At 43.4% G+C, this 15,142-nt stretch overlaps 1 protein-coding gene across 1 annotated transcript; it reads right to left on the bottom strand.

Moving 5' to 3' along the window:
* Window positions 1-3,451: 3,451 nt before the first annotated feature.
* LOC123053469 (uncharacterized) lies at window positions 3,452-11,495 on the bottom strand. The gene is made up of 14 exons (XM_044476949.1): window positions 11,280-11,495; window positions 11,089-11,190; window positions 10,952-10,984; window positions 10,762-10,829; window positions 10,270-10,367; window positions 10,040-10,091; window positions 7,822-7,914; window positions 7,144-7,254; window positions 6,158-6,359; window positions 5,200-5,624; window positions 4,875-4,984; window positions 4,644-4,702; window positions 4,322-4,509; window positions 3,452-3,843 (listed from the first exon to the last, which is right to left on the bottom strand). The coding sequence occupies exons 1-14, from the start codon at window positions 11,347-11,349 to the stop codon at window positions 3,655-3,657; spliced, it is 1,800 nt and encodes a 599-aa protein (XP_044332884.1). The 5' UTR covers window positions 11,350-11,495; the 3' UTR covers window positions 3,452-3,654.
* Window positions 11,496-15,142: the final 3,647 nt, after the last annotated feature.

Here is a 15,142-nt window from a genome sequence, read left to right as displayed (position 1 = left end):
TTAAGTGTGTAGACCCTACGGGTTCGGGAGACATGCAGACATGACCGAGACGTTCTCCGGTCAATAACCAACAGCGGGATCTGGATACCCATGTTGGCTCCCACATGTTCCACGATGATCTCATCGGATGAACCACGATGTCAAGGACTCAATCGATCCCGTATACAATTCCCTTTGTCTATCGGTATGTTACTTGCCCGAGATTCGATCGTCGGTATCCAATACCTTGTTCAATCTCGTTACCGGCAAGTCACTTTACTCGTTCCGTAACACATCATCCCGTGATCAACTCCTTGGTCACATTGCGCATATGATGATGTCCTACCGAGTGGGCCCAGAGATACCTCTCCGTTTACACGGAGTGACAAATCCCAGTCTCGATCCGCATAAAACAATAGATACTTTCGGAGATACCTGTAGTGCACCTTTATAGTCACCCAGTTACGTTGTGACGTTTGATACACCCAAAGTACTCCTACGGTATCCAGGAGTTACACGATCTCATGGTCAAAGGAAGAGATACTTGACATTGGCAAAGCTCTAGCAAACGAACTACACGATCTTTTGTGCTAGTCTTAGGATTGGGTCTTGTCCATCACATCATTCTCCTAATGATGTGATCCCGTTATCAACGACATCCAATGTCCATAGCCAGGAAACCATGACTATCTGTTGATCACAACGAGCTAGTCAACTAGAGGCTCACTAGGGACATATTGTGGTCTATGTATTCACACGTGTATTACGATTTCCGGATAATACAGTTATAGCATGAATAAAAGACAATTATCATGAACAAGGAAATATAATAATAATACTTTTATTATTGCCTCTAGGGCATATTTCCAACACTAATCACCCCCCCTCTAGACACATCTACTTCTAGATCCTACAGAGGCCCTTGCTGCCGACCGCGCCTGCCGTGGTGTGGGAGCTGTCGAAGCCTGTCCGCGTCGCCCGCGGCCCGCAGCGCCCTGTGGACCGCGAGCTGCCTGGGGCACGGGGTCGCCCGAGGCGAGCGGTTCTGTGCGGGCGGGCCACGCCGCCCATGGATCTGGGTTGCCCGCCTGGTCGCCGGACATGATGATGACGACGGGACGGGGCATGAAGCGGTAGAAGGTGAATTCCGGCGCACCCCTACCTGGCGCGCCAAATGTCGGATTTCGGGTTCCGGCAGACCCTTGAGGTTCAAACACTGGGGTGCGCGCGGAGATCTCGCTTCCTACCTACCCGCACCCCTCCGTCTCGCTAAGATCTAAGCTATGGAAAAAACAACACAAGAGACACGGGGTTTATACTGGTTCGGGCCACCGTTGTGGTGTAATACCCTACTCCAGTTTGTGGCGTGGTGGATTGCCTCTTGGGCTGATGATGATGAATGATACAAGGAAGAACAGCCTCGCGAGGGTCTGTTCTTGGCTGGGGCGATGAACTGCTGGGAGAAGTTCAGCCACCCTTCTCTCTCTCATTGTCTTTCTCCGATTCAACCTCCTATCGAACCTCTCCTCTTAACCCCTCCGAACCCCTCTCTTCTGTGGGTGGCTGGTCCTATTTATAGAGGCCCTGGTCCTCTTCCCAAATATCGAGCGGGAAGGGAGCCAACAATGGCGGGCTAATTTAAAGGGGGACAGCTAGTACTAGCTACCCTGACAAAAGTAGTCTTCGCCTGCACAAAGCTTTGGTGGTGACGCCGTCCTCGGCTCCACGATGACCTCCGTCTTGCAGTCTTCCTGGTCCTGGTCTCGTTGCACCGAAATGGCAACCTTTGCCTGATGCCTCGGTACTCCGCGGCTGCGCTTGCCCCCTTTGCACCAAAGAGGAAAGGAGGACACTGCGCGGGCTGGCACCCGCCTGACGCCCTTGGTCGTCATGGCTTGCGTCACGGGCACCTCGTGAGGTACCCCGCCTTGATCTCTCCGCCTCCTCGCGAGCCAGCCTGATGAGGCCGTGCCTGAGGAAGCTCCGTGTCGTCCGCCCCGCGAGGCTTGGCCCCTCGCGAGGGTCTTGGGTCTGTGTTGATGAAGATGGGCCGTGCTGGGCCCCCCCTTGAGCCACGCCGCAGGCCGCAGGCAGGCAAGTCTAGGGACCCCCGTTCCCAGAACGCCGACAGAGTCTCTACTGCGCCACGCCACCGAGATCCGCCGTCATCAATGGGCAAGATGAAACACCGCTCCTCCTCTTGTCCCCTCCAGCCAGCACTTGGTCCAAAACAGGGGAAACGACATCGAAACGTCGTCATCGTCTGATCCGGTAGCCAGATCTAGGGTTTCCCCCGAAACCTTCCGATCAGGTTGACGTGACCTGCAACAACGATGCCTCGAGAAGGAAACGATGTCAGAGACGCCGCCATCGTCCGCCAAGACCGCAGTCGGCGCGATTTTCACCGGAAGCCGTGTCATCCTGATCTCGTGCCTGGCTAGAACCGTGCGGAGTCTCGCCATGAAGACGTATGCCGCTATTGGTACTCCGGTAGAGATCCTCCATAGCCTCACCGGTCCCTCCACGCATCGCCGGCCGACCAAGACCACGCCGCGGTGGATCTGGACGGGACGCCAGATCCGCGGCCGCCGTGACCCATCTTCAGGCAGAGCCATCCACCGGTTCATCCATGGAGTGCTGCCACCATCCATGCACGAAGGGAAGCCCATCGCCGTCCTGGACCGCTGCCCACCGCCGCACAGGCTAGGAGCGTCGTCCTGCCTGCTGCCCACGGGCGCACCACAAGAGATGCCCCTGCCGCCTCAAGGGGATCCCCCTGCAGATCCGCCCTCCCTAGCGCCTTGGCATCGAGCCCGCCGCCACCGCGGACCTCGCCGGCGGCAGGAGGATGGCCGAGGGAGGCTGGCGGCGCTAGATTTTTTGGCCCCCTGGAACGCGTGCTGATCTCTTGTCTTTCCTACCCATATGCAAATCAATCAAATCTTATCAAAATCTAGAATGTTATGGGTATAAGATTTATGTTGGACATCACGGGTGTTGAACCATTAGAATATGTATGCCCTCATGGCAACGCACACAGTTTGGGTTTTTAGACTTTCATAGCTACTTCAAGTAATCGTTATATGAGTCAATATGTGTAGTGTATGTTTAAAATCCCATAACCTGTTACATGATAGGAGAATAAAGTGAATATAATTTTTCTTTTTTGGAATGTTACACTGAAACTACTTAAGAGTAATCTTGGGGCAGCACACAATTGATCTTTCATGTGATGGAAGTTTAATAGTGTTGTGGTGGTACAAATTTATATTGACATGTTAGTTCGATCCTATGGGAGGATCAGACTATGGATCCATATCCTACTTGCAATCTAAAAAAACATCATTTTTCAATTAGTTATTTGCTAAACATAGCAACCGATTTAGCCACTCAAAATCTGGTGTGTTTTGTAGTTAGATTATAATCTATTTTTTCACATAAAGTTGTACTTTATTCACTGACTAATTTTGCATAGCAGATAACAAAATAAATCTAAGCAAGGCCACAATGCAGAAAGTTGACCAGTTTGATAGTTTCTACATGCAGCCACATGACGGGCATATGTACACAAATGCCCTAAAGCTTTGAGACACCAGATTTACAATAGCCAACGAAGGAGATAACTTAGCAAAAGTGAGTATAAGTTCGGCCACTAAACTATAAAGTTGAGGCACGTCAGAGAGATTCTGCAAACGGGGGCGCATCAAGATCAACCTCTTGCCTCATGACACAGGTCATGAGCCACTCACTGCTGAATGTCTTTATGCCTCTTTTTGATGCATCCATTGCAAGCTCCATGCCTTCTTCACATGCCAAGAAGATTGTCTTTGAGGGCTCATCTATGTCATCAAGCTTACTGATGATCTGTGAAGTAAATAGATGTGAATAGGCTTAGAATAGCTTGTGTAATTATGTTCTCTTAGGAACTAACAACAAAAACATTCCAAATAGACTCATGCAAAATTTGGAAATTTGAACCAAATTTATTCTCGAGAGCTTACTAATAATGTCATCTAGTCAATACTTGCAGTTTAATTGTAACTGTATGTAAGAAAATCATTTTAAAACATCTTCCATAAATAGAACCACATGTCTAGTGGTATAAGTTTGCACTTGAACTTCAATGGTGACATGTGTTATTTAAAGATGCTGCAGCAGAACTTCATGCCTCACATAATAGAGCGTAGAAATTGGAATGCCCTTAAATATTTCACAAAAATAGGGCCTCCAGGTTCTAGAATGTTTCGTCAGATGGTAATTGGATAAGTTCTGCTAAATCTGTTACATGTTCAAGAAGTTTGACCATACATGAGTTTCACATGGCAGGATGAGCTTTAGTTACCTTGCCACCAGAGGATTTGATAACTGGAGAGAGGACACCAGGAGACGGTTCGATGTGCTTGGTCAAACAGAAAGTGTAGCCAGAAAATAACAAGCAAGGCCTCTCTTTAGCCCTCATAACTGCATCTCTCATTTCAGACTTGTACTTCATCTTATATTCTTCATCATCCAGAACATGTTCTGCTTCACCTACAAAACAACAGAAAAGTGCAAGGTAAGAAAACAGCATAAGTTGCTTCTTTTGCTCACACATTTAATTTCTTCCACTGCACAGAAACACATGGCAATAATTGGTTAGCTAGCCATCTCAAGTTTCGACTCACCTACAAATTTCCCTTGTTTGAAGCTCTGTTTCAGCCAGTTTGGAGAAACTATCCAGGCCCTGCAATCAGTATATGGCCCAGTCAACTGAAAACTATTTCTCCACGGTGAGCACTATGCTTCAACAACTATATGTGAAATGTAATTCAGTGTAAAACATGGAATGGAAATTGTATTATAGTCTGAAACGTGATGAACTGGGTTGTGTAAGGAAAATGTAGATGAAAACTAACCCAGAGCTCAAAGCAATACAAAAGTTCATAGTCCTTCTAGCTTTTCCAGTAACGACATGTGTGCATGAACTTCCTTCGCACGTAACAACTCCCCCAAGCGTTTCAACTACCTGCGCCATAATTTAAAATCCAACACAGTTAGAAGCAAGACAAATAACTAAATTAGTGCAAAAACAGAGTATGAACTTTTTCTAAAAGAAAAATAGATTGCAGTTTTCATCAGTGCGTCAGTGACAGTTTCTTTAGTAAGCACATACTCATACATTGCTTTATTTTGGAAATGCCGCTCACATTTCCTCAAAAGTAAGGTTTATGTAGAAATTACCTCTGTAAGCCGCGTCTTCTTTGTTTCATCTGCAATATTCATGAGCATAACTGAAGGCCTTCCATTGGAACAGGTAGTGACCTTAGCATCTCCTGATATTTTGTTGTCAACGTGGACTACCATACTAGGAGTCAAAGGTGTGCTATTTATGGTCAGAGATTTGTCACAGATATCATTCTGCCTCATGTCTTGTGTATGGTCAGCGTGACCGCTGCATCTTACTCTTTTTGACTTCAGTGAAGATGATGAGGATTCATATGTCCGTTTCTTTGGTTGTTGATCAGATAATGAGCATCCTTCACTACCAGCAGAAGTTTCATTTCTTACCACTTTTGCAGTCTTGCTGACTTTGTAGCATCCAGTGGTGTGGGGAGACAACTTTTCACAGGAGGGAACGACAGTATTCATATCATCAGGAGAGATGCCTGAAAAAATATCGCAGAAGATCAGTATTAGGCATTTCACAGAATTTTCTGCATATGCACCGATGCTTATAGGATTTAGCCAGGTGTATTGTCCTTGTTCCTAAGGTTTGAATGAAATCAAACTTGATAAACCAATAAGTTACAGACTTGTCAAGTACTATTGCAATGTATGAATAATAGTTGTAGCATAATATATGCTCAAAATTTCAGCTTTTCACTCTTTGCACAACTTCCATTGTTAATTCACAAAATTAACATACTGCAATCTGCACAATAAAAGATTTCCTTTGAGCAAATAAATGAACTATTGCATTGGATATATATTGGCATGCCGCTTCTCTATGGCCAGATTCTGTGTATCATGGCTCCTGTATGGCCAGACTATGTATCATGGTTCCTCCTAATTTATATAAAAAATGGAGTTCTTAATTGCCCAACTTGGATATAAAGTAACGACCAATTCTACTGGAATTAGCAGCTCTAAGGTATCTGAACCAGAAAATTTACATAATTATGACTTCATGAAGACTTACTATCTGGTACCACGGCATGGAGCTGAGAAGTTTGCAATTCTGCAAAGCATGGTTTTTTGGACGCAGTTGGCAAATCCTTCTTAATATGTGTAACCATAAGTGTTGAACTGCCTGGAAAGCATAATGCTCTCTTGATATCAGCCCTTACTGGAATTCTGCGAATCTTACCTTTAGTATCCACCTCTCCAACAGACACAAAACCCTGTGATGCACTCAGTAGAACAGACCAGTCATATCATTAGCATAACCTTGCAATTCTTGACTGGATAACCATGTTATTAAAATAGGATACAAAATAGGAGGATATTTTGTAAAAAAAAACTCACTAACAGAAAAATGACTTAAATGACCAAAGGAAGTTCATTTACTCTGAACTGAAATTCATCTGGTTGCTTTACAAGTAGGCCTGTTCAAAACCTGAGCCTGGCAGACTTTTGATCTGGGATTCAAAAAGCCCAACCCAAAATTGCCACCACGTGTAAATGCTAACCTTTGTGGATCTAAAATACATCATTTAAATCACTTTCGGAATAAAATAGTGATTCTTTTCCCATCAACTACTCCTCTTGGGCTTTCGGGCCAAAAACCAAGCTGGGACACAGACACCCATGATCAGGTATACTTATAAGTACTCCCTCCGTAAACTAATATAAGAGTGTTTAGATTACTATTTTAGTGATCTAAACGCTCTTATATTAGTTTACAGAGGGAGTAGCTAATAAGTGTTGCTAATGGCATTGAACAATTATATAAGAACTCCTATTAGAAGCATAAGAGTGCAGATACTACAGAATGTCAAAATACAAACGTATAACAAGTCAAGCATGTTTTCTTCATTTCTATTTGCTGAATGTTTCCCTTGCCAGCAATGCAAGCACGAGATTACCAAACTATTTAGCATTTGCCAAGCTCTGTATTAGGATATATTTATTATACAAAAAGAAAACTGAAACAGACAGAGATATCAAATTCCTATTTCCACTTGCCTGTTTAAGCCAAAATCCTTCAGAGACCTTATCTGCCCAACAGAATATATTGGTAACACCAACATTGTGAAGACGCTGGCTAAGTTCCTTATACAACATATGACCAAAACCCTGGGATAATATTAAAAAAACTACCTTAATTATGAACCTTTTAGAGAAAAAGTAGACTATTGTGTACATTTCATTCACCATGTGTACTTTAGAGTGCAGAAATGGTATTTACTAAGAAAACATAAAATGAGTGAAATGTGTTCATTATTAGTTTGCACTGACTTTTTAATTTAGACTGAGAATGTCAAGCAGATATAACTGAATGCTTTGCATGCCATAAGAGGTCTAATTGTAGTCCACGAAGTAGTTTTTTTAGGCGACTTGTCTACCTTTTAGTAATATACTACTTCCCTCATAATCCAAGGATAGCTAGGGTAAGGTGTGTTCCCGTCAAATAAGGGGTAAGGTGTGTTACATTAGATGAATTGTAAATACCATATGATTTTTTGTAGGATATAAAGAACTTATGATGAGAGTCCATATATGGTATGTAGTATAAATAACCAGTAAGGGAGAAATTACCAACAAGGCATGCAGAAGTATTCAATTTTAATAACATGAAATCGGAATGAATCTTGCAAAAGGGATGGTAGTTCTGAAGTTTAAGAGGGTTTATGAATGGCATACCACACATTGAAAAGGCGATGTCACGGCTGCCAGGGGTATTTCAGCATATTGTGTGTCAGCTGGCACTATCTGATATGATACAGCAGCTATGATCTGTGTGACAGAAGATTTTAACTTAAACCAAACCTGGCATGGTAGTTCAGTTGTAAAAAAGCAAGGAGTAACACTTCGGTTATCCATAAATACTACATTACCCTTCGATTATCCATGAATACTAGATTACCTGCTCTTACATTGTTGTTCTACTTTAACATAAATAAATAGAGAAGTTCACAGTAGGTCAACTTCACTGTACTTACAGTTGTTCGAGGTTATTTATCTGTTTTCACTAGCCACTAGCAGAGCTCACTAGTCACACACATTTTCTGAGATAATCTAATCTATGTATTACTAAAATAATAGAAAAACAATCAACTTCATCCACATAGACAAAAATATATGCTCCATTCAATATTAACGAGGCCTAGTTATAAATTTGAGATTTAATAATAAATCAACTATCTACGTTAGCACCAGGGGGGTGATATCATGGATGAAATTAGCAAGCCAATGAGCCTATTCTTGCTTTCTCGCTCTACAGTTCTATCTGGGTCCTGAACGTGGTAAGTTGCATCTCTGTTTCAACTAAGAAAAATATGTTTTCTGTTTCAGTTAATCCAGCAAGCTAGATGTAATAGTGATTTCAAATTTGACATTTGATAAACTGTGCTCTCACAAAAATTACAATTATCACAGAGTTTTTTACAAATCTCCCACAAATTGATGTGTTTAGTAAAATATGCCTAACATGTGTGGTGGCCAAGTAGTATAACTGTTGAGAATGTAGAAAACTGTGAGTTGATAATATGTGAATATCACGAGCCACTATCTAGCGGTTGGTTATGGTGGATCCTAGCTATAATTGTTGAGATTTAGAAGTCCGTAAAAGAAATGTATAATCTAAGTGATAATCTTATCTATAACTATACATAAGAAGTGTACAAAATGTGTCCATATAAAAATAAGTTATAGATTTTTTTTGAGAAAATAGAAGTGTTGTGCCTCATTGCGTTGATATAAAGACTTATTTACAAGCCCAGAAAGGGCCACACCCAGAATTATTTACAACACTGCACCCCTAAGAGCTAGGCACCACCAGAAGTAGCACCACAAAGCCCACCACCTCTGCTTTTGCCCAAACCAGGCTAGGCCTTTATTGTGTCAAGCAGGTACCAATGTTGGGCTGCATGCCATAGAAGGCGACGGGATTGTGCTGCTTCCAAATCCACCAAGCCGCAAGCATAATCACCAAAGTGCCCTTCTTTGCGACCGCTAGGGGGGGGGAGTGAATGGCCTGCTGCCACCAGTTCACAAAACTTACCCCAGAAGCATAGCTAAATTATAACATCGCAGTGGCGATCGCATAAGCTACATGTATCATAGCATCGCAAAGATTGCATAAGCTACATGTATCATAGCATCGCAGTAAAGATCGCATAAGCTGCATGTATCATAAACTGTTGAAGTGTATATGTGGATTGCCTAGCCCTTTCTGTTAGCTCGGACTTTTAGTCGCTTGGCTAGTGCATGAAGCTTAACAATAACATCGAAGTGGCAACCATCGACAAGATATACCGTTCAAGCAGTCTAATCAGAGGCAGATGGTTGAGAAGCGGTGAGAGAACCAAAGCAAAGAAAGGATGGAGTGAGATTTTATGTTTGGGTGAAAAAGCAAATAAGTGAGATGATAAATGACATACACAACTTTCATTCACATTGACAAAATTATCTTTACCATTGGTCATGGTGGGTTTATAGGTGCAAATGAATCAGATTGATTAATCTATTAACAAACTATAAAAATACTACAAATACTATCAGGTGGGCAATAATAAGACAACTCCATTATACATATAAATTCCATAAGTTTCCTTCTGGGGGTGCTTATGTAGATGTACAAGTCTTCAAATCATTTAAGCACTATAGTACATCAGTGAAATCGAACACATATCTGCAATCTCATCTGCTCCCTTTTGGGGATGCTTATGTGATGTAGAGAAGTCTTCAAATCATCTCTATCCTTTTTATTTCGGCATACTTTGTATCAGCAAATATTTGTGTAATTTACTTGGAAACGTAAAGCGAGTGGGCAGATAAATGAATCTAGAGTAGTATTTATGCATTATGTGGTCAAATAGGGCGATGCGTGGGTAAGGTACTAATGATGCTTAATGCTTACCTCTTCAGGCCCATCAAGTGAACTAGACCTCAGAATTAGAGTCTTGTACTTCCTGGGGAAGAAACGAACATGAAACCATAATGTTAACTCTTTTCTACCCTTCCGAACAATAGCATAGTAATAATATTTACTCCCTGTGTTCTTACAAACAAACAAAATAGAAATGTCAAAGCAAAAACTCCGGCAAGAATTTCGCCGGTGCTATCAATTAAATAGAAGAAGAATTTTACCCATTCATTATGCATTTTTCGAGAAATCCTGATTTTCTCCCAGTGTCAGCAGCATAGTCCATAGTTGGAAGTTCCTTCTTATAAAGCCTCAGAACTTCCTAAACAATTAAGAGCAAAATACACGTTACCACAATATTTTTGGTACAATCATTAATGCTTTGGCATTAAATATTATCCCTGCAGTATTATATCAGCCAATTAAAAACTGAGCTCTAGCTTTGAGAAACCTAATGCCACAGTAATCACAATTCAACTAGTATTTTTACTACAGCTATATTTAAGTTAACTTCATGTCTAACTGTACCAGTGTGTATAGCCAATATGCATCCATGCAATCCTTCAATTTATGCGTTCTGAGAAAATCGCTGTAAAATGTGTAATCTACAATCAAGTACTCTACAGTATCAGAAAGTAAAACTCAGACAAGATAGCACTTGTTTGTCCCTGATGCAACAGAAAGCTAAGTAAAAAAAGTTATAAATGTTAGGTTACCTGGAGCAAAGATTTTTTTAGGCTATCAGCCTCATTCGGGTTCAGAAGGATGAAATCAGCACCCTCACCTACAGACAATACAAATACTACATCAGAACAATTAACAGAGCCACCACTGATTGGACTTCCCTGCTGTTCTTCTCTCGTAAGAAAAATGGCCCGCACACCCCTCCAACAGTGTTAGACTAACCAGTCCCATCCGAAGAACTCCTGGCTCCATCGACTGCACAAGGATCATTGAGAAAGAAACTGTGGCATCAAGAACAGCATCTAGGACAAAAGCAGAAGAAAGAAAATACGGGGAGCACGGTATTCCTCGCGCCATACCAGCGATTACGATCTTTGCGCCCCTGGTCCCCGAAATGGTGAGATTCTGCTCCGTGGACACGCACCTTAGGCCGCTCCCATGGATCTCCACCTTGCAGTTGCCTGCAAAACGGGTGGTTTCGCCTTGTGGGTGAGGCACAATCTACCGCCTGGTTGGGGAATCGCCGCGTCGGGGGTAGGGTTCCGCGTACCGATGCAGAGGACGGGGGAGGGGGCCTCGGCGCCGCCGGCCTTCGCCTTCGTCTTCCGTGGTCTTCCCATCTGGTGATCCACTTGCTCGGATGGTTCGCGGATATTCAGCAGAGACTCGAGCCTCGACTCTGATGCAGCTATGGCTGATTGGGATGCGAAAAGAGGAGTTTGGGCGGGGTGGGGGTGTGATTTGGAGCTTGGGCGGGGATTTCCGCGCGGGAACGAAAAGAGGAAAGATAGTCAAAGGCCGAAATATGCGGCTGAGGTTTTTTTTTTTTAATTCAGAGAGCTTTTTTTTAGGGCAAAACTAAGCTTTATTGATGATAATCCACATGGAGTGGGATACGAATCGGATTGTAGGGGTTAACCAACCAAGTGTAACGCCCCGCACCGAAAGAAAGTGCATGCTTAGCTAAACTATGAGCTTCGCCATTCGAAGAGCGGCTTTCAAAAACAAAATTACAAGTGAAATCCAAAAAATGAAATTTAATTTCTGTGATCACAGAACCATAAGTGCCCTGGTTGCCAAGATTGATGTCGTCAACAACCCGTTTGCAATCCGAAGCGATGATTAAATTCATGACGAGAAGATCCTCCGCCAGAGCAAGGCCTTCACGACACGCTATTGCTTCCAACGTGGGCGGATCCGTTATCCCTGGAACGACAAGTGCCGAACTTCCCATATAGTTACCCGCCTGATCACGGCAGACAGCCGCCGCGGCACCTCGCCGGTTGCGTAGAACAGCACCATCTACATGGATCTTGACGTATCCCACCGGTGGCGCTTTGGGTCTTGCAAGTGTTGTCACATTTGCCCGAGGGGCAACCTGCAAAGTGCGCTGGGGAGTAGTATTAATCAGCTCTAGCTCTTTCAAAAATCTGCTGACAAATAGAGAAGTGCCCTGCGGACTCTGAGTAATCCCCTCATGTATATATTTTCGCTGTGCTGTCCAGATGGTCCATAGAGTGACTGCCACACGGACGAAAATGCTATGATCCAAGGACGCCATGAGGGTGAAAAGCCACTGTCTTGCAGTTGGTTCAGACGTTGCAATCATGCAGTCCACTGTTTCACCATCTTCCAGAGCCCATACGCATCTTGCAACTGAGCACTCAAGGACAGAGTGTCTCCAGGAATCCCTCGCGCCGCAAAAGGCACAGGAGCTAGAGGTCGACATGTTGCGGTGAGCGCGGACATCCTCGGTGGGAAGGGATTGCCTTGCTAACCGCCATAGGAGAGCTTTATTCAAAAAAGTGTTCCACGGACAGTGAGACAGAAGGCTGGTCACTAAGGCCTGTTTGTTTGGGTTTTTGCTTCTGTTTTTACAGTTTTTCTAGATCAAAAAGCCATAAAAGTTTCTAAGTAGGTGCTTTCGGAGATTTTTTGGCTTTTGATGACCTATTTAAGCTCCAAAAGCCATAGAAGCTTCAAAAGCGCCTATTTATGATCTTTTATGGATTTTTGGCCAAAGTGAAAAAACTGTAAAAGCAAAGCAAAAGCTCAAACAAATAGGGCCTAAGAAACTGGGAGTTCCGTCAAGCCAGCTTTAGGTCACATTGAAAGTGCAGGCACGCTTTGCACAGATGTGCATGTGGCATTTAATTATATTTTGGTGTGATGATATCATGATAGTATGGCTAGATGAACTAATATCGCTTGCTAAAGTTTATCTCAGGATATTGGTTCCATGAAGTTTATTATGAAGTCGTGTGACCTCCCAATTCAAAAAGATCAAATGCGTGGTTTACAGGCAACTCGAAGGTTTTCGTTTTGGTTCAATTTGAGTAGTAGAAAAACTCACGCTATTAAGAGGGGTCATCATTGATTTGTGTCACCAACTTCAGGCAGTCCACCTCCATTATTACATGCAACTAACCTCGTAGTTGCGCCAAACGAACTCCCTCTTGCATCGACAAAGCTTCAACAGTCATTGGGTGTGAATTACCCACGTATGGTTTGCTCTAGGCTCCCAAAAGTGTCGACGAGGAACGTGCTACGCCACCCGCACCCCCTTCCATCGGCGAAGTTGAGTGCCCCGTCCCTTGTGATCTTGATCCGCCCCGATTCCGGTGGTCGTCATCATGCCCATGCAAAACAATGGGAAGACTCCGGGGAAGTTCAAGGAGGGTGAGCGCCTCCTTAGTAGCTCTGATAGACGTTGTCGGGTCTCTCCTTTCTTCTCCATGCTTAGTGCGGTTGCGAGAATGCCAGATCATCCACACAATGGTAATTATCTTTGCTCAATCATCTTCCACAAAGCGTGAGTCACATAAGGTATCCCAAGCCCAAGACTTCGGGTGTAGACGAGGGAGCCCAATGCCGAACCATGCACAAGCTTCTTCCTAGAAGCGTCGTGCATGAGAGCAATGGATGAGGGCGTGCATTAGATCTTCCTTCCTTGCCAAGCAATCTTTGAATCTGTCAATGTTTGCGATATGACGGTGTTTTAGAGTGCACTCATCAAGAAGGATCCATTGTAGTACTCTCCACCAAAATGCACGGACTTTTGGGATAACTTTGTGTTTCCATAATGCATTCCACATATGTTGTTCATCTCTTGAGGTGCCGATAAATGACCCTTCTTCTAGAGCATGACGCCTGTTCCGAGTCACTAGAGCATGGTACGCCGATTTAATAGTGTAGTTTCCTGATCTCTCAAAGGCCCAAGCATAGAAATCATCCCCACCCCTTGTCTGATAGGTATATTAAGGATTGCCTCTACATCCGGGTAATGAACATTGATCGGACTAGCTCTTACCGCCATGACCAATTGTCTGGATCAATAAGATCCAAGATTGTTTGAACAGTGGTGTTCAGTGGCTTCAACATAGGGGACATGGCAATCATCCCGAAAATCCATTTGTGTGCCCAAGCATTGATGGAAGTCCTATCCCTCTCCCTTTTTATCAAACCCGTCTTCTATGCTTCTCTGCCAGCAATAATCACCCTCCAAGTTGCAGAAGCGGACTTAGGGCAGTTGCATTAAATCCATGTAGGGACGAAGTAGCGGCCCTTTAAAACCCTTGCACATAGTGAATTCAGATTAGTTTAAAACCTCCATCTATGCTTCACAAGTAACGCAAGATTGAATTGATGGGGTTCTCGAAGACCCATGCCATGCACCCTTACACTTGGGTGTCGCTAGATTCTTCCACAATACCTAGTGCAACGCATTCTTTTCAAGAGAGCTGCTCCAAAAGTATTTAGCCGTTGGCGAAGTTAGACTCTTATAGACATTCTTAGTGAGAAGAAAAGTAATCATCGAGTACCTGGGAATTGCCTGAACCACTGATTTCAAAAAAGTTTTGTGTCTTACACATGCCAAAAGTTTTTCAGACCATCCCTGGATCTTACCGCGGGCCTTCTCACCGAATGTGGTCAAAAGTACCGCTTGTAATGCGACCAACAGCCATGGGCATCCCAAGATAATGCTCGTTGGGTGCCTCATCGGCAATATTAAGGACATATTTCAATTGATGCTTCAACTGAGTAGGTGTATTCAAACTGAAGAAAACTGAGCTCTTATCACGGTTGACCCATTGCCCTGAAGCTTCTCCATAAATTCTCAAAATGGCATTCAGTGTTGCAGCACTCTAGTTTGTTGCAATGATGAATATCAAACTATCATCTACAAAAAGTAAATCTACGACCCCGGGTGGCCTGTAACTAACATGTATATATACCTTTATCAATATGCATGTCATTATAAAACTTGAGTAGATAAGAGAAACCTTCTGCACATATCAAGAGTAAATATGGCAAAATCGGATCACCTTGCCTCAATTCACGAGAGGGTGTGAAATAGGGAAGCAATTCTCCATTCACTCGAACTGAGAAGCGAATTAAAGATACACATTTCAT

Source organism: Triticum aestivum, chromosome 1A (assembly GCF_018294505.1).
Source record: "Triticum aestivum cultivar Chinese Spring chromosome 1A, IWGSC CS RefSeq v2.1, whole genome shotgun sequence".
NCBI classification, from domain to species: Eukaryota; Viridiplantae; Streptophyta; class Magnoliopsida; order Poales; family Poaceae; genus Triticum; species Triticum aestivum.
The sequence above is the reverse complement of the archived record's forward strand: the minus strand, read 5'-3'. Positions and strand labels throughout refer to the sequence as shown.

What these genes read in the sequence shown, in the direction of transcription:
- LOC123053469 (XM_044476949.1), bottom strand. Translation starts at nt 11,349, where the DNA reads ATGGGAAGACCACGGAAGACGAAGGCGAAGGCCGGCGGCGCCGAGGCC. An exon ending in GAGTTCTTCGGATGGGACTG is followed by an intron (nt 10,830 to 10,951) that starts GTTAGTCTAACA and finishes TATTGTCTGTAG; the next exon opens with GTGAGGGTGCTGATTTCATC. An exon ending in TAAAAAAATCTTTGCTCCAG is followed by an intron (nt 10,368 to 10,761) that starts GTAACCTAACAT and finishes TTAATTGTTTAG; the next exon opens with GAAGTTCTGAGGCTTTATAA.